Here is a 14,349-nt window from a genome sequence, read left to right as displayed (position 1 = left end):
AATAGCAGCTTCAGCCTTAAAAAGACTGACAGCAGTCAAAGTGTCATTGATATAAAAAAAAAACAACTGGCGGCTGCTCACGTCTTATGAAAATTCAGGCTTTAAGAAAAAAAAAAAAGTCTTTCTTTAACACATGAGACAAACTAAATTCCTGGATTTTTCTCCTCAGCTCACTGCCTTTTCTCAGCCTGGAAATGCTTCTCCAAGATATGAAAGCGTCCCACATCGTAATGTTAACTCCATGCAAACTCCAGGTCTAATCCTTAATCCCACAATTTGATCCAGATCTCAACATCCACAGCCCCGCCGGTGCTCCCGTTTAGCACCAACTACCGCCTCAACATTGAGTCTACACTTTTTTTTCTGAGAGGGCACAGATGGGAGGTGAGGAAAAAGTGATGGCTAAGCCTTTGGCTAATCGTGTTATCGTCGGCAGAAAGCATGAACACACACGAACACGCACATACACATCCCGCAAAGTGTATTAACCTCTTGGCTTCTGCTGCCAGATACTCAAGCGTCAACACTTTTTGTCAAGGTTACCCCGAAAGGCATGACCACACTTTGCTGACAATCCGACTGTGATACGGAATAGAACGATTTAAAGCAAAGCTGTGATAATACGACAAAATACGAGATGCAAAGAGGCTGCTGCACATATGAAAGTATGTTGGAGAGATTGTTAGTTATTAATTCTGTTTGTCTGCTTGTTTATTCAGGCGTGGGAACTTGTAGGGACCATGTGTGTGTGTGTCCGTGAGAGTGTGTGTTCATCCGGGAAGTTCGACGCTACTGTCGCAGTGTGTTCTAGGCCTTAAGGGGGCGAAAAGGCTCGTTGTTCTGCGTTTGTGTGTGTGTGTGTGTGTAGGTGATTAATTAATGTGGATGCAGACTCAAGGTTCTATAACAAAGGCTCATGAGTTGAGTGCGTACAACAAGAGGGCTGCAAGGTGTGTGTGTGTGTGTGTGTTCATGTGATGGATTTCAGCTGCTGCAGTGTTCCCTTGTCTGTGTCCCACCCACCTCTGTGCACAGTGTGATTTACATCATTTCAGACACAACCAAACACAACCTCCCCTCCCCTCGTCACACACACACACACACACACACACAAACAGGCAACAGGGAAACCTGAGGGAAGGCCGTCGCAGAATTACTCCATCCATTTCAATTACAGAGATTGAATATCTGATTCAGACACACACAATGCAGCGTGGGAGCCGAGGCTGCGGCCTGGGACTTAATGTCCAATTATATAAACCAAGTAAATGACTTGTCTGGAAATAGAAAGACACCAAAAACATTGAGCCTTCATGACTGGTGGACGATAACAATATTTTTAGCTCAGAGGCAAAGCAGGATGCAGGAAACGGAATCAAATTTGGCGCAATGATGGGGTTGTGACCAGGAAGAAGCTCCGTGTATTCGGCTTTGACAGCTGCAGTACACGCAGGCCATACGTTCACACATCCTGCAAGACAGTATGTGGCTGGCTGGCTGCCATGTTTTTCCAGTTGAAAATACTTCTAATATGATAACTTTTTGTTTTTTTTAATATCTTGCAGATTGTGTCTGTTCCCAGCATGACTCATTCTCCTCCAGCTGAAGTGGAAACCATTAAAAAAAGACCTGATTTAAAAAAAAGACCCCTGAGAATGTGCCTGAGAACACGACTGTCTTGAAATGATTACTCTCTTGGACTTTTGATTTTCACTGTTTTGATTATTTGCCCTCCGAACTACTGCTATATGAGTTCTGAACTGATTGAAATGAACAACAGTAACGCTGCTGCTAAAATAAGCTTTTAACAGGTTTTTTTTTTGCTTTTCAGAGCTTCAAATGTTTGAAACGCTGCAGCTCGACACATCGTTCCTCCGATGACCTCCCGCTAGCTTCCAGTGCTGGAGAACGGACATCAAAATCTTACTATTTGTTTGTTTTTAAGTGTTTTATAATGCAAGTAGACCTGAACACAAACAGCTGATTTTTTTTTTTCTAAACAAGCATCTGGAAGCATTGATGCCTCTTTCTTTCCATGAGGATCATGTTCATCGTGGTATAAACAACTAAAAGAGGAAATATAGCTGCTCTATTACTTTCATTATGTTTAGAGTGAGAGAAAAATGATGCTATCCTGCTGCCTTTAAGGAAGACGAAGGCTCCTGCGGCTCAATTTCTTTATTCTCCTTGGCAGATATTAGTTTTAGCTGCGACCCCTCCAGAAACTCTCTCATGTCCTTGTTTGTCCACAAAAGAGGTGAAAATGAAAGAAGTATTACAAGATGAACAGAGCAGCCAAACACTTATTAAGATTGATTTTAAGTTATATTAGCTGCATCGGTTGCACTCATCTCCACGGTAAATAAAGCCCCCATGTTGAAATCAAGGACAAAGTCTAAAATAAGGCAGCAGAAAAGCCAGCTGGGAGACATTTAATGGTATAATAGACCATGGTTAAATAGACATCTGTGCTGGATTTAAACCAACAACCCAAATCAGTTTCTGGCAGAAAGCTCGGTGCAGCTAAACAGCCGCTCTGAGTGAAGAACTGCACCTTTCAGAGCACTACAGCCTGTAGATGGGACATTAATAGAAGAGTAAGGGTCCAATAATTGCTTTAAAAATTATCATTTTGTAAAAATATCTTTAAACATGGAGATATTAACAATGGCTTAACTGACTAACTATTGATTTCAAAGGGGGTGGGGGGATGACTACATACTTAGAAATGTGAAGGTTAAGTGTAAATACAAAGAAAGAGGCTTTAGTTCAGCTTCTATTCCATCAGGACATTTCTACTGTCACTTAGGTAAAGTGATATGAGGAGTTTCAGCATCACTTCAGGGGACAAAGAGCAGAAAAGCCATTGAGAAGAGAGACGGCATAGAAGAAAAACAACATAAAGAAAAGAAACCCTGGCAGCATGTGTGGCAGCGCCTGCCATTCATCCGGTGGCCTTTTAAAGCACTGCAGGCAGGACCGAGCAGATAACCTCCACTGTAAAGCCTGCGTGTCTCAGGAGGTACTCGGGCCTTTCACTTCTTCACACTGCCTGTAGCTATGGATCCATCCGAGTGTCCTGCAAATAACCAGAGTCTTAAAAGGCTGTCAGAGCACGATGTGAATATATCTAACCCCGAGTAGCAAAGGGGAGAATTTCCCTGACACCAGTAAAGAAAAAAAAACAACAAAAAAAACGAGGAGCTCGTTCTGAAACAGACTGTTGCAGTAAAAAAAAAACGTCATCTTACAGACAACAGAGCGCAGTCACCATCTCATGCAAAGGCTCCGCCGATAGATAACACATGTTGGACTGTTTATACACTGATGTTAGTCGGACTAAAAGACATCCCACAGCACATCCTACCTCTATAATCTCAACGTTAGCAGCAACGTGACCAGCGAGGTGCTGCAGAGGTCGATGATATACGTGCAAGCGCACATTCCTGGTGGATTATTTTATAACGTGAAAGAAGCATTTCTACTATTTACCTTGTGATCATCAAATTATGAAAAACGATCGCTGACGTGGTAAAATCCAGTATTATAAACCGATGTGCAGTGTTTTGGCGTCTCATAAGCCTTCAAACTAATGGATTTGTTACTCAAACTTGACTTTCTGGATGTCTATCCAGTTTTTAAAAACAATACACCAACGCAGGGCTGTTTTCTGTCTGCACGCCTGCTTGGGCTTGTTTACCAGAAGTCCATCATTTCCATAGTAACTTCGGTCAAAACAAATACAGACATTTCCAGTTGATTCAATACTATTTTCCACCAACAAGGGTAAATTACAAATGCTTCAACGTGTCATAATCTAAACATATTATTATATTAATATTGTGCTTACTGTATCTATATAAGATATTATTTACTATTATATATGTCTGTCACATGTTGTCTTGTATCACGTCCTCAGTTAATCACTAATGGTATCAAACATGTTGGACTTGGTGTATTTGAGACACAGTGAGAGTTTAAGGTGTTTTCTGATTCAGAGCAACCAGACAGGTGGCATCTTAGTTCACAGACACACACATACATAGACACACAAGCACAAAACCCACACAAACGCTGCTCCCTCACGGCCCAGTTCAGGTCAAACTGGGCTCGATGGCAAATGACCTAAAAATTCTGCCTTTTTTTCCCTCTTTGCCTGCAACAGGAGAAATCAGTAGTGACCTTTAATGTGCTGTGGCCCAGTCAAGTGTGTTTATTTTAGACAGAACACACACACACACCCCATGGGGAGTTTTTTTTTGGTCGGGTGAACACACGGGTGCCTTCCCATGCTGGCCCCTCAGCTAGAACGAGAACCTATGCTTCAACCTTTAGCTTGTTTGGCTGTTCTGAAGCACAGCCGGCGGCCTGTCAGCAGTGTCAATTAAAGAGGACCAACGAGGAAACCACACAGACAGGAAACACCGCAGACTTCAGTACTGGAGCGACTACACTCCAACATTTAGAAGCCAGAAAAGCCAGTATGATATTTTTTGCTTCTCTGAATTGGCAAAGCTTGACAAAGCACCATCCACCCACCACATATGCTTTAATTACAATGATTTGACTAAATATCACCGCAAAATACAGTATATGACTCTGATCAGACTCCAAAAACTACCAAACATCCTCCCCAACATTGGGCAAGTGACCGTTAAACATAACTTATCACGCTCACCCTTCACTAATTACTCTACAAAGGACGTAAATAGTTATATTACTCATTAGATTCCTCTCTGTTACAGCAAACAACTCCTCATCACATTCTTTAAGACATGTAGGAAAACAAACAAACACACAAAAAGAAACAGAGTGAGACATTGTGGTTTAACAAATAACCAGCCTGTGGTTCGGGGGATTTACAGACTCTTAATCTGTGATGTATTTCTGCTGCTTTGAAGTGTGAACAACATCCCACCGAGGGATTAAAATATATTAAACATCATCCAGTGCAGTTTTTTTTGCAAGCATAATCAGTAAATAGTATAAAAACCCATAACATCTGCAATAAAACTTTTTTCTCTTCTCCGCTGTGTGTTTATAGAAAACAAGCGAACTCCGTGTTAAAGCCTCGGTACAAACTCCTCCTCTGGCTCGTTGGATTATAATAGCGCTCAGATTGAATTAAATTCCATAATGTCCAACAGGAGTCAGTGACGACTCGCTGGCACTGAACTCCAAAATGAGCTCCGATGATCTGGAGGAACTTAATAAGGTAATATTTCATCCTCCAGGAGTCATCGTGGTCACTGGGATCAGTGGTTGTTCTGATGAGAGTTCATGAGGACAGTTAAAAGCTTCCTATGCAGGAAGAAAGAAGTCTAAATAATTCAAAATATTCCTAAAAGCTATTACTAAGAGAACAGAGACATTTAGGAACATTTGTAAATCTGACATATCTGGTTCTTTTCTAACATCTGTATTAAGCAGATGGATCTGAGCCACAATAGACTTAGGGACACAGGCATGTACCTGTTGTAGACACATGTGGGTTAGACAGCTGAGACGAGCGCTCAGTGATGGAGGGAGAAACGACAGGAGGAGACATGGAGGCCTTCTTCGCCTCCAGCTGTAATTTTAGCAAACGGTGATTCTGCAGCATCTCTGGAGATAAGAGGCTCTTCTCTATTGCAGCTACTTTTTAAGATATTTGTTCCGCAGTTGTAATATTGTTCTTCGACATCCTGAACTGATCAACCGTATTTAAAACCAACAGGTGAAGGCAGACGGCAACAAGCGAGCAGCTCTGTGGTTACTGACATGGACAGACAGAGCACAGAGAACATGTTTATTAAATTAATCAATCAACTCTGCACAATATTATCAACATTGCACCCCAAAATGCCGCTATCAGTCAGCCTCTACGTAACGAGACAGATCACATTTGAACTATACAGACTGTATTTACGGAGCCGCTGAACGTTCTGCATGAAATATTGTTTGTGACTGAAGTTGTTGCTCTGCTATGAAAAGCTGTTACAGCAGTCTAGACGCTGAATGAAACAGCAATCAATCTGCCCTTCAGTTACCCAATGAACATGTTATTTATTTATTGTTTCAGTGGAACCTTTTCATTTAAAATTTCACTCTGTTTCTTCTTAAATCTGTTACCAATACTGACGCTTTAAGAAATGAATCAACAGTCATTTTGTCAGATTTTCCACAGAAGTATGTAACTTTTAAAAATATTATTATTATTCTCCTGTCGTGTTTATTAATATTTTAGATCTCTGAAAGTCCTTCAGAATAACAGTCTACAAGAAAGGAATATGTATGATAATTAAGCAACAATCAAAGTATAAAGGTCAGAAGGAAACAGCTTTATCAGGACTATGTTGGTGTTGATTGATCATATTGATTGTCGGCAGTTTTCAGATGATTCTCTCAGGTTTGGTTTATCTGAAGCTCCTCTGATCAACCAGCTGTTTTAGACGAATAGATGTTTATTCTCAGTTAAACTTTGTCTCCAACAATTTATGATCTTACGCAACTGGATTGTTATCGCAGATTAGTTGCACATTCAGACTCGGCGTCTTGATCTTTTTAATTTTTTGTCGAATACTAACAACCAGTAAACTTCTCTCTAAACACACTGACAGGAAGTAGAACACAGCTGCTCCCACTAACGGATGCACAAACCCATTAAAGTCGACACTGTCACATCTTTCTCGTCGTCTCTGTTTGTCATTGAAGTGTTTGGGTGACAGAAACACATTCTGTAATAATGTTTAATAGATAAAAACTCCCAAATTGTGATTGATTGTCTGCCAAAGTAGTTGGTAGAGGAGATAAACATCATTACCAGCCAATATTTTGGGAGGATATATGGCTGCTGATAAATTCAAACCCTGGGAAAGAATTCAGCTTTTTCCTCTTCAGTCCTGAGTGCATGGATATAATTTTTATGAACATTTTTATCTATGATGAATGAAGGGTAGGGAGAGAAAATGCAGAGAGTGAAGACATCAGGGCACCTACAGTATTTACCATCTGAACGCTGACATGGATGATATCTTCTGGTTCTGTTTATCAGTTAAAAGCTGGAGGTGAATGTCTTTAACCTACAAAAATTATAAGATATTCATATTACAACCTCCCTGAGGTGATGAATTTCGAGCCAAACACACCGGAGAAGCCAGCAGCTGACAGCACATCTGGCATCTGAGACTCGGCAGGTGTTTTCCTTCAGGGGACGATCACCTGAAGTAGATCCAGGCCTTCTACAGTCTTCTTCACTTCAACAGCTCTACACAGCCAGGTTTGGGTTGTCCAGACTTAATGTTCAGCTTAAAACTCATATGAACATCAGTATGGCATCATTTTGTATTTTATTTTGAGATGCAAAATGATGAGTTGGTTATTAAAAATGATCAACTTATAATTCTGAGAGATTGTCGTAACCTGAAGATTTGAGAAACTAAATCAGACCTCGAACATCTTCATCCAGTAAGCTTTTCATTTTCAGCTCTACTGGCCAGTTTGAACCAGCAGTCCAGGTTACTGTATATCAGGGAAATAGCCTCAGGTATTGAAAGTGGCTTCATTGCATAATACTCCAGGTCAGGCTAATATTATCATCATACATCATGTTGTATAGGAGTTGGAAACGGCTGTGACAAGGCCCCGGGGCCGAGCTGTCTTATTTACTGATGGAAGCGGGTCTGCTGGAGCAGCCAACTAAAACCTATTTACTTTTCTATAGCGGAGACGTGAAGGATGGATAGAGACGAGGAAACAGACAGAAAAGACTAACACCCAGAGCTCAACAGCCTAATCTAACAATTAGTATTCACACAGCTGCTTTCCTCTCTCTCTCTCTTCCTACATTCACGTATGATAAATTCCTGTAATGAAACAGTGGATGGAATTTACACAAAGCTGATTGAATTTCCTCATTAAACATAAGAAGGCAATCATTAAAAAACGAGCCTGTAAATCTTCCACACAGAGGAGGAGAAGAAGAGGGAGAAGAAGAAGAAGAAGAAGAAGAACAACAACAACAACAACAAGACAAAGAAGAAAAAGGAAAAGAAGAAGAAGAAGAACAACAACAAGACAAAGAAGAAGAAAAAGAAGAAGAAGAAAAAGAAGAACAAGAAAAAGAAGAAGAAGAACAACAACAACAAAAAGACAAAGAAGAAGGAAAAGAAGAACAAGAAGAGGAAAAATAAGAAGAAAGAGAAGAACAAGAAAAAGAAGAATAACAACAACAACAAGACAAAGAAGAAGAAAAAGAAGAAGAAGAAGAAGAAGAAGAAGAGCTGTTTTTCACCACAGCATTAGCATATATGAAGAAACTAAACAAACAACCGTCTGTTTCAGACTCAGAAACCACAATAGAAAGAAAAAAAGAGACAATAAAAAGTATTACAATAAAGCAATGCAGGTTTTCCCTAGAATCATCCTAATGCAATCTCTGTTTCTGTCAGATTGTGTTTGCAGGGGGTCCAGTACCCATAAAGGGCTGAGAACCGTTGCTTTAAACCATTTATCATCTGGAATTTGCTCCCTGATAGCTGCCTCACATTTGCTTTTCAAAGTGTCCACGTCTGCCTGTTTGTTGACACTCAGGAGCCCATAAATTTTGCTTATGAGTCGTTTAGCATCTATTTTGCATTTAAGCATTAAATATGCGGCTCACGTTTCAGTTAAATCTGTGCTCAGTGTTCACAGTGAAGCCTGATACATGTCACTACAGACAAGAACGTGAACCATTAACACTAAAAGATCAGATCGGACTAAAAGAAACAAATCAAGCCTGTAATAATGAACGTAGCCTGAGAGGTAATTAAAAAAAACAGAAGACAGAATATGATGATTCACATTCATCAACAGCACAGACACAAACAACCGGCGCAAACAGAATATAAATATATGATAAAGTTGACATTTAGAGGCATCCATATGTATGGCTCCGACTGACGGCCAATTTGGCTGCTAATCTAAAGGCCAAGGCTGCTGGTGACAGGGACAAGAGATCAATCATGTGTGTGTGTGTGTGTGTGTGTATGTGTGTGTATGTGTGTGTGTGCGTGTGTGTGTGTGTATGGTCTTTCACTCACCAAACAGATTGCTGGAGTGGCCTTGCTTGGAGACCGGCCTGAGCTCATTGGAACCCCAGGCGTAGCGCCTGTAGCTGTCCCACGCATGTTTCATCATCTGACAGGGAGGAAGAAGAGGAAGAGGAGGAAGGAGGGAGGAGAAGAAGATGACAAATGAAGTGAGTTACAGACGATAATCAACTTTGGGTCATGACAAAGAGAATTAAGCCCTTTTCACATAACTCAGTGGTTATGTTTATAGTCCAGCTCATACTGGACTTTTGAAGCCAAAACCAGTATCAGCCAACAATATCTGTGATGAGTTAATAAAGCTGCTGATATGTTTGCTTGCTCACTGGGAAGAAATTCACTTCATGAAATTCAACCAGCAACATTATTATTATTATTATTATTATTGTGACACTATAACACGTATGTGTGTATCTGTAAACACTGACCGCAGTCTTGTGGTCTGTGGTTTCGTCTGCGGTCCTTTAATATCTGGGAGCCGCAGAGTTCGAGACAGTCGGCTCAGTCTAACAGTATTGTTTACATAGTTCACCCCAAAGCCATCAATGATAATTTATCTCACATTTATTTATCTGACACTTGAATCAAAGCTGTCAGTAAAAGTTTAATGATGCAACTCTTCTCGTATTAAACGACGCAGCTACATGTGATGAGACGATGAGCCGTTCTCACTATTTTACCTGCCATAACGTCTCAAATCAAACCACTGATGGATCGTCTTCAGTCTGGAATAAATGACATTTAACACAAGTATGACGACTGTTTTAAAACAGTCTCTTTATATGAATCTATCAGCAACTCATGGTAACTTATTTATTAGTTTTATTAGTATTAATATGTCATCCAGCATAAAATACAAGGATTGTTTGATCTCTAATAGTGTTCTGTGAATTATATTATGACATATAAATTCTATAAGTGGCCTAAAATGTATTTGCTGTCTCATCTAGTCTTAATTAAAACTTCACAGCTTAAAGAAATTCGATATTTTTGCTAAACACGAGTCTCAACGACTGCAAAGATTTAATAATTCAGAGCAGCAGATGTTTTTAATGATGATAATTTGTTGATCAGGCAGCAAATGACCTATTCCAAACGTCTGTCTGCATTTATGATCAGTGGCTGATTGATCGGCTCCTTCCTCGCTAAAAAACAAAAAACCCAACCCTCCCCCACCCCCCCACCCCCTCCCTCCTCTACCGAGTCTCATTATCTGCTGCTGAAACTGCTCGCTTCCCCGGCAGGAATCGCCGGAGTTTCATCTCATTTTAATCTCTGCTGTGTTGGCTGGAGGCTTGATACCAACATGAATACTAGTTTCCAATCTAACCCCCCCCCAGACGCTCCTTTCAGTCTCAGATGCGACTCCTCCTCCTCCTCCTCCTCCTCCTCCTCCTCCTGCTCTCTGCGTGTATCTGTCCTCCTAATCCAGGTTATAGAGCGTCGTCACAGAGAGCTTTCTAGAACCTGCCTCTGGATTAGAAACACTAAAACCTTTTTATCCTCCACCTTCAGACGCCAAATCTGTTCACACACACACACACACACACACTTCACTTCAGTGATAGTGTGCTCTTGTCATATATATATATATATATATATATATACATATATATATATATGCTCTCACTGGCACAATGCTGCAGCCTATAGCGTATATAGAGTGACTCCCTGCCACAATCCTAACAATGCCAGCTCTATGCACCTGAATAATACACACACACACACACACACACACACACACACAGCTGAGTGATGCACAGCCTGCACAGACTCTCCCAGGAGATCATATTACTGTATTATACACCCTCTCTCACTACGCAGTATCCTATTGCAAGCTCATATATGCATGTGTGTGTGTGTGTGTGTGTGTGTGTGTGTGTGTGTGTGTGTGTGTGTGCTTCCTGCTGACTCACTGTTAGTCAGCTCACTCTCTAACAGTAACAATTATTGACTGCAATCATTTTGAAAGACGCTACAAACGACCACGAGCCGGTCAACAGGTGACTGAGTGACCTGTCGCCTAGTTTAGGTTAAGTCGAGTGAAGCCGAGCCTGTTAGCGAGTCAGGCGGGCGGTCAAGTGTCGGCACGGCAACACCTTCTCACCTACATCACAGCCAGCGCACACGCAGACACACACACGACGTCTTCAGATTGTTCGTTTCTATCTAACAATCCAAAGGCCAAGAAACTCAATCTACACTTAGATAAGAACAGAGAAAAACAACAAATTCTCAAATATATGAAGCTACAACCTGATAAATGACATAAACAATAATCAGAATCTTCTTATAAACACAAATATTCTTGATTTTAATTGGTATTCATTAGTCATTCTAGTTGACATTGTGGCTGTGAGTGATGCTATTGTGTGCAACCTTGTAATATCTATCCTGTATTATGTTTATTCTGTATTATTCTTCATCATTTGTATTATGTTTTTAGACTCGTTCATGTTTTAATTGTAACATCAGACTGCAGATGAAAACTAGCTATAAGCTAACTCTGGTGCAATGCATCACATGACAACGTTTATGTTCAAATAAAATAAAATAAAAAAACCAGCAGGAGGCATCTGCAAGCAGAGTGAATATATATAATAATATAGTGCAGATGATGCTCTATTTTGAGTATATTTCACTTGTGATTTGAACTGACAATGTGTAGTGAACAAAGCAGGTCAGACAGACTGATAGCGGATGTCAAGAAACGGCATAAAGTGCAGAACAAGTGTTAAAAAATAACTTCTGACAGCACAATCACAAGTGCCGTGCAGGTGTTAACAACAACCGTGAACGCTGGAGAGGAGGAATTAATAGCCTCATGATGCTACCAAGCTGCCGAGAGTTCATTCTTTTATTCGTATTGTGAGCATGACTGACAACTTTTTCAATCAAGGACGCTCTTCACCAGGTTACATCACACACACACACACACACACACACACACGCTGAAGAGCCTCGTGCATGAATAGACTCTGATTTCATGCTTTTCACAGAACAACCGCTTATTAGATTACATTTTATAAGGGGGAATATGCTGCGCTACGCTAGAGAGGAACAGGAGACGCTTTAATTAGCAGTTACCTCTCATCTCATGTGCTCCATCTGCATCTCTCTCAATGTTACACAAACACACACCGACACACACTATACGAGCACGTTACAGACATTGTGCCTCAACCTTCGCCGGGTTCAGTAGTGGTTTAACCTTCTCTGACATCTCAAGAGATCAAAAATGCTGCTTTATTTTCACAGGAGAACTTCTTATAACACACACACACGGAGTGAAATCCACTTAATTTGCATAACATCTCCCACACACATCAAAAGGACAAGCTAGCGATGGCTTTCCTCCATTTAAACCCACTAATTACAGCTAGTGAGCCTGCTAATTACTGCTCCTATATGCATGTCACATTAAGAGATCTACTCCAATACTCTTGTTCCCAGCGTGAGAGCCGAGATCAACCCCGAGAGAGGCTTCGAGATCAAGACGACGGAGGACGACGCTCGTTCATCATCGCTCGACACGCTAACAAAGAGAAAAAAAATAACAAACGAGGTACGAAAGTGTGTGAAGAAATTAGCTTTGAATATCCACAAAGAGTCTTAAAAGCCAGTGGTGATATCTTACATATCATAAAGACATTTCTGTCTCATTACAACTGTCTGCTATATTGATAATAATGCTAGCGTGTTAGCATAGAGTCGTATAGCATGAGTATCATACATTATCAGTCTTAACTTGTTGTTTTTTTACTACTACTACTGCTCTGATGTCATTTCTAGTCGAGAAAAGCTAATGCTAACCGTTTCATGTAAGTGAATGGAAGATGCTAAAATGATTAGCGCCATACTCCAGGAGGTATAATTAAATAAAAACACAGTTTCAGGTGGTCTAACCTAGTTTGTTAGTTAGTGGATTATTCAAGCTTTCAAGCATGATGAGGTGTACTGATGTAGGAAAATAAATAATACACAAGACAATGATGAAAATAAGAACTATCTGTTTTAAGATATTAAATATTTATGAAAGAAGGATGTGTTTAAATAAGTCAGACATACTGTGATAACTACTCAACAATAACTTTCTTGACATGGGTGGCGATTTAGAGACGTGGATCCAGGATGGGACTATAATCTATAATCCATCATCACAATTACATTCAAGCAAAGATCAAAAAAAAAAAAAAAAAAAAGACAATATTGTTAATTAATAGGTGCAGATTCTCTAATTCAGTGTGTGAGCGTGAGTGCGTCTCACACTACTAAACATTCCTGTGTGTGTGTTAACTCTTATTGGATTTTATGCTCAGGATCCCCATGTGTTGACTCTAATTGGATTAAGTACTCGGGATTTTCTAGTCTGACCGCTGTTATTAGGACCTGGTGGCTGATGCTATTTCAGACGTACGCTAGCTCCGTGCTAATTGGCTCTGTGTTTAAGGTGCGATGGTTTTACTGGAGCACAAACATCAGGTGCGATCTAACAGGAAGTTCTTAAGTACATATACACACCTGTTCTTCCTCAGGAGTATGCACGCACACACACACACACACACACACACACACACACACACACACACACACACACACACACACACACACACACAGATAATTTGCTACAGAAAGGCTGCGTGAGGACTGTTGACAATCACCTTGAGTAGAGAATCACCTCCTCCTCCTCCTCCTCCTCCTCCTCTCTGTTGTCCCCCCAGCGTCACCTCTCTTCTCAGCCTATTGATCTGCCTCAGCCACTGAACTAATAACTGTGTTGTTCACTGATGACACAAACACACACACACACACACACACACACAGCCAGAGCTCTCCTCTCTACAATGGTTTCCTGTCAGCAGCCCAGCTAATGGAGGAGAAATAGTGTTGTAGTATGCTAACACATGGCAGCAGGGAGTAAAAACACAAACACACATAATTCAACCAGTGTGAAATGAAGCCCAGAGCTGACGGGGCTGCAGATCAGAAGTTAGTCATTGGTTTCTTTCATCATTGTGAAAAAACATCTTTTCAAAGTATGAATCCAAGAAGAAACTGAGACTTGAAACCACTTGAACTGCACAGCTTCTCTCTTTATAGCTGCAGAGTTAAATTAACAATCATTAACCTCATACTCATAAAAAAAAACTAAGTGAGATGCATTTAAAACAAGAGTTGCTAACAAGATTGACTGTTTTCTCTTCTGGTCAGATCGTAGTTTGAAGTTTGGACTTGTTTAATAACTGAGAGAACTGCAGATGTGTCCATACAGGTGATG

At 40.5% G+C, this 14,349-nt stretch overlaps 1 protein-coding gene across 1 annotated transcript in view; it reads right to left on the bottom strand.

Moving 5' to 3' along the window:
• man1a1 (mannosidase, alpha, class 1A, member 1) overlaps positions 1–14,349 on the bottom strand; it is a 138,770-nt gene that overhangs the window by 96,593 nt on the left and 27,828 nt on the right. The window contains exon 2 of the mRNA XM_042389729.1: positions 9,063–9,159. Within this exon, the coding sequence (XP_042245663.1) occupies positions 9,063–9,159 (97 nt within the window). The remainder of the gene's footprint in view (positions 1–9,062; positions 9,160–14,349) is intronic.

The sequence above is a fragment of the Thunnus maccoyii genome, chromosome 17 (genome assembly GCF_910596095.1).
Source record: "Thunnus maccoyii chromosome 17, fThuMac1.1, whole genome shotgun sequence".
NCBI classification, from domain to species: Eukaryota; Metazoa; Chordata; class Actinopteri; order Scombriformes; family Scombridae; genus Thunnus; species Thunnus maccoyii.
The sequence above is the reverse complement of the archived record's forward strand: the minus strand, read 5'-3'. Positions and strand labels throughout refer to the sequence as shown.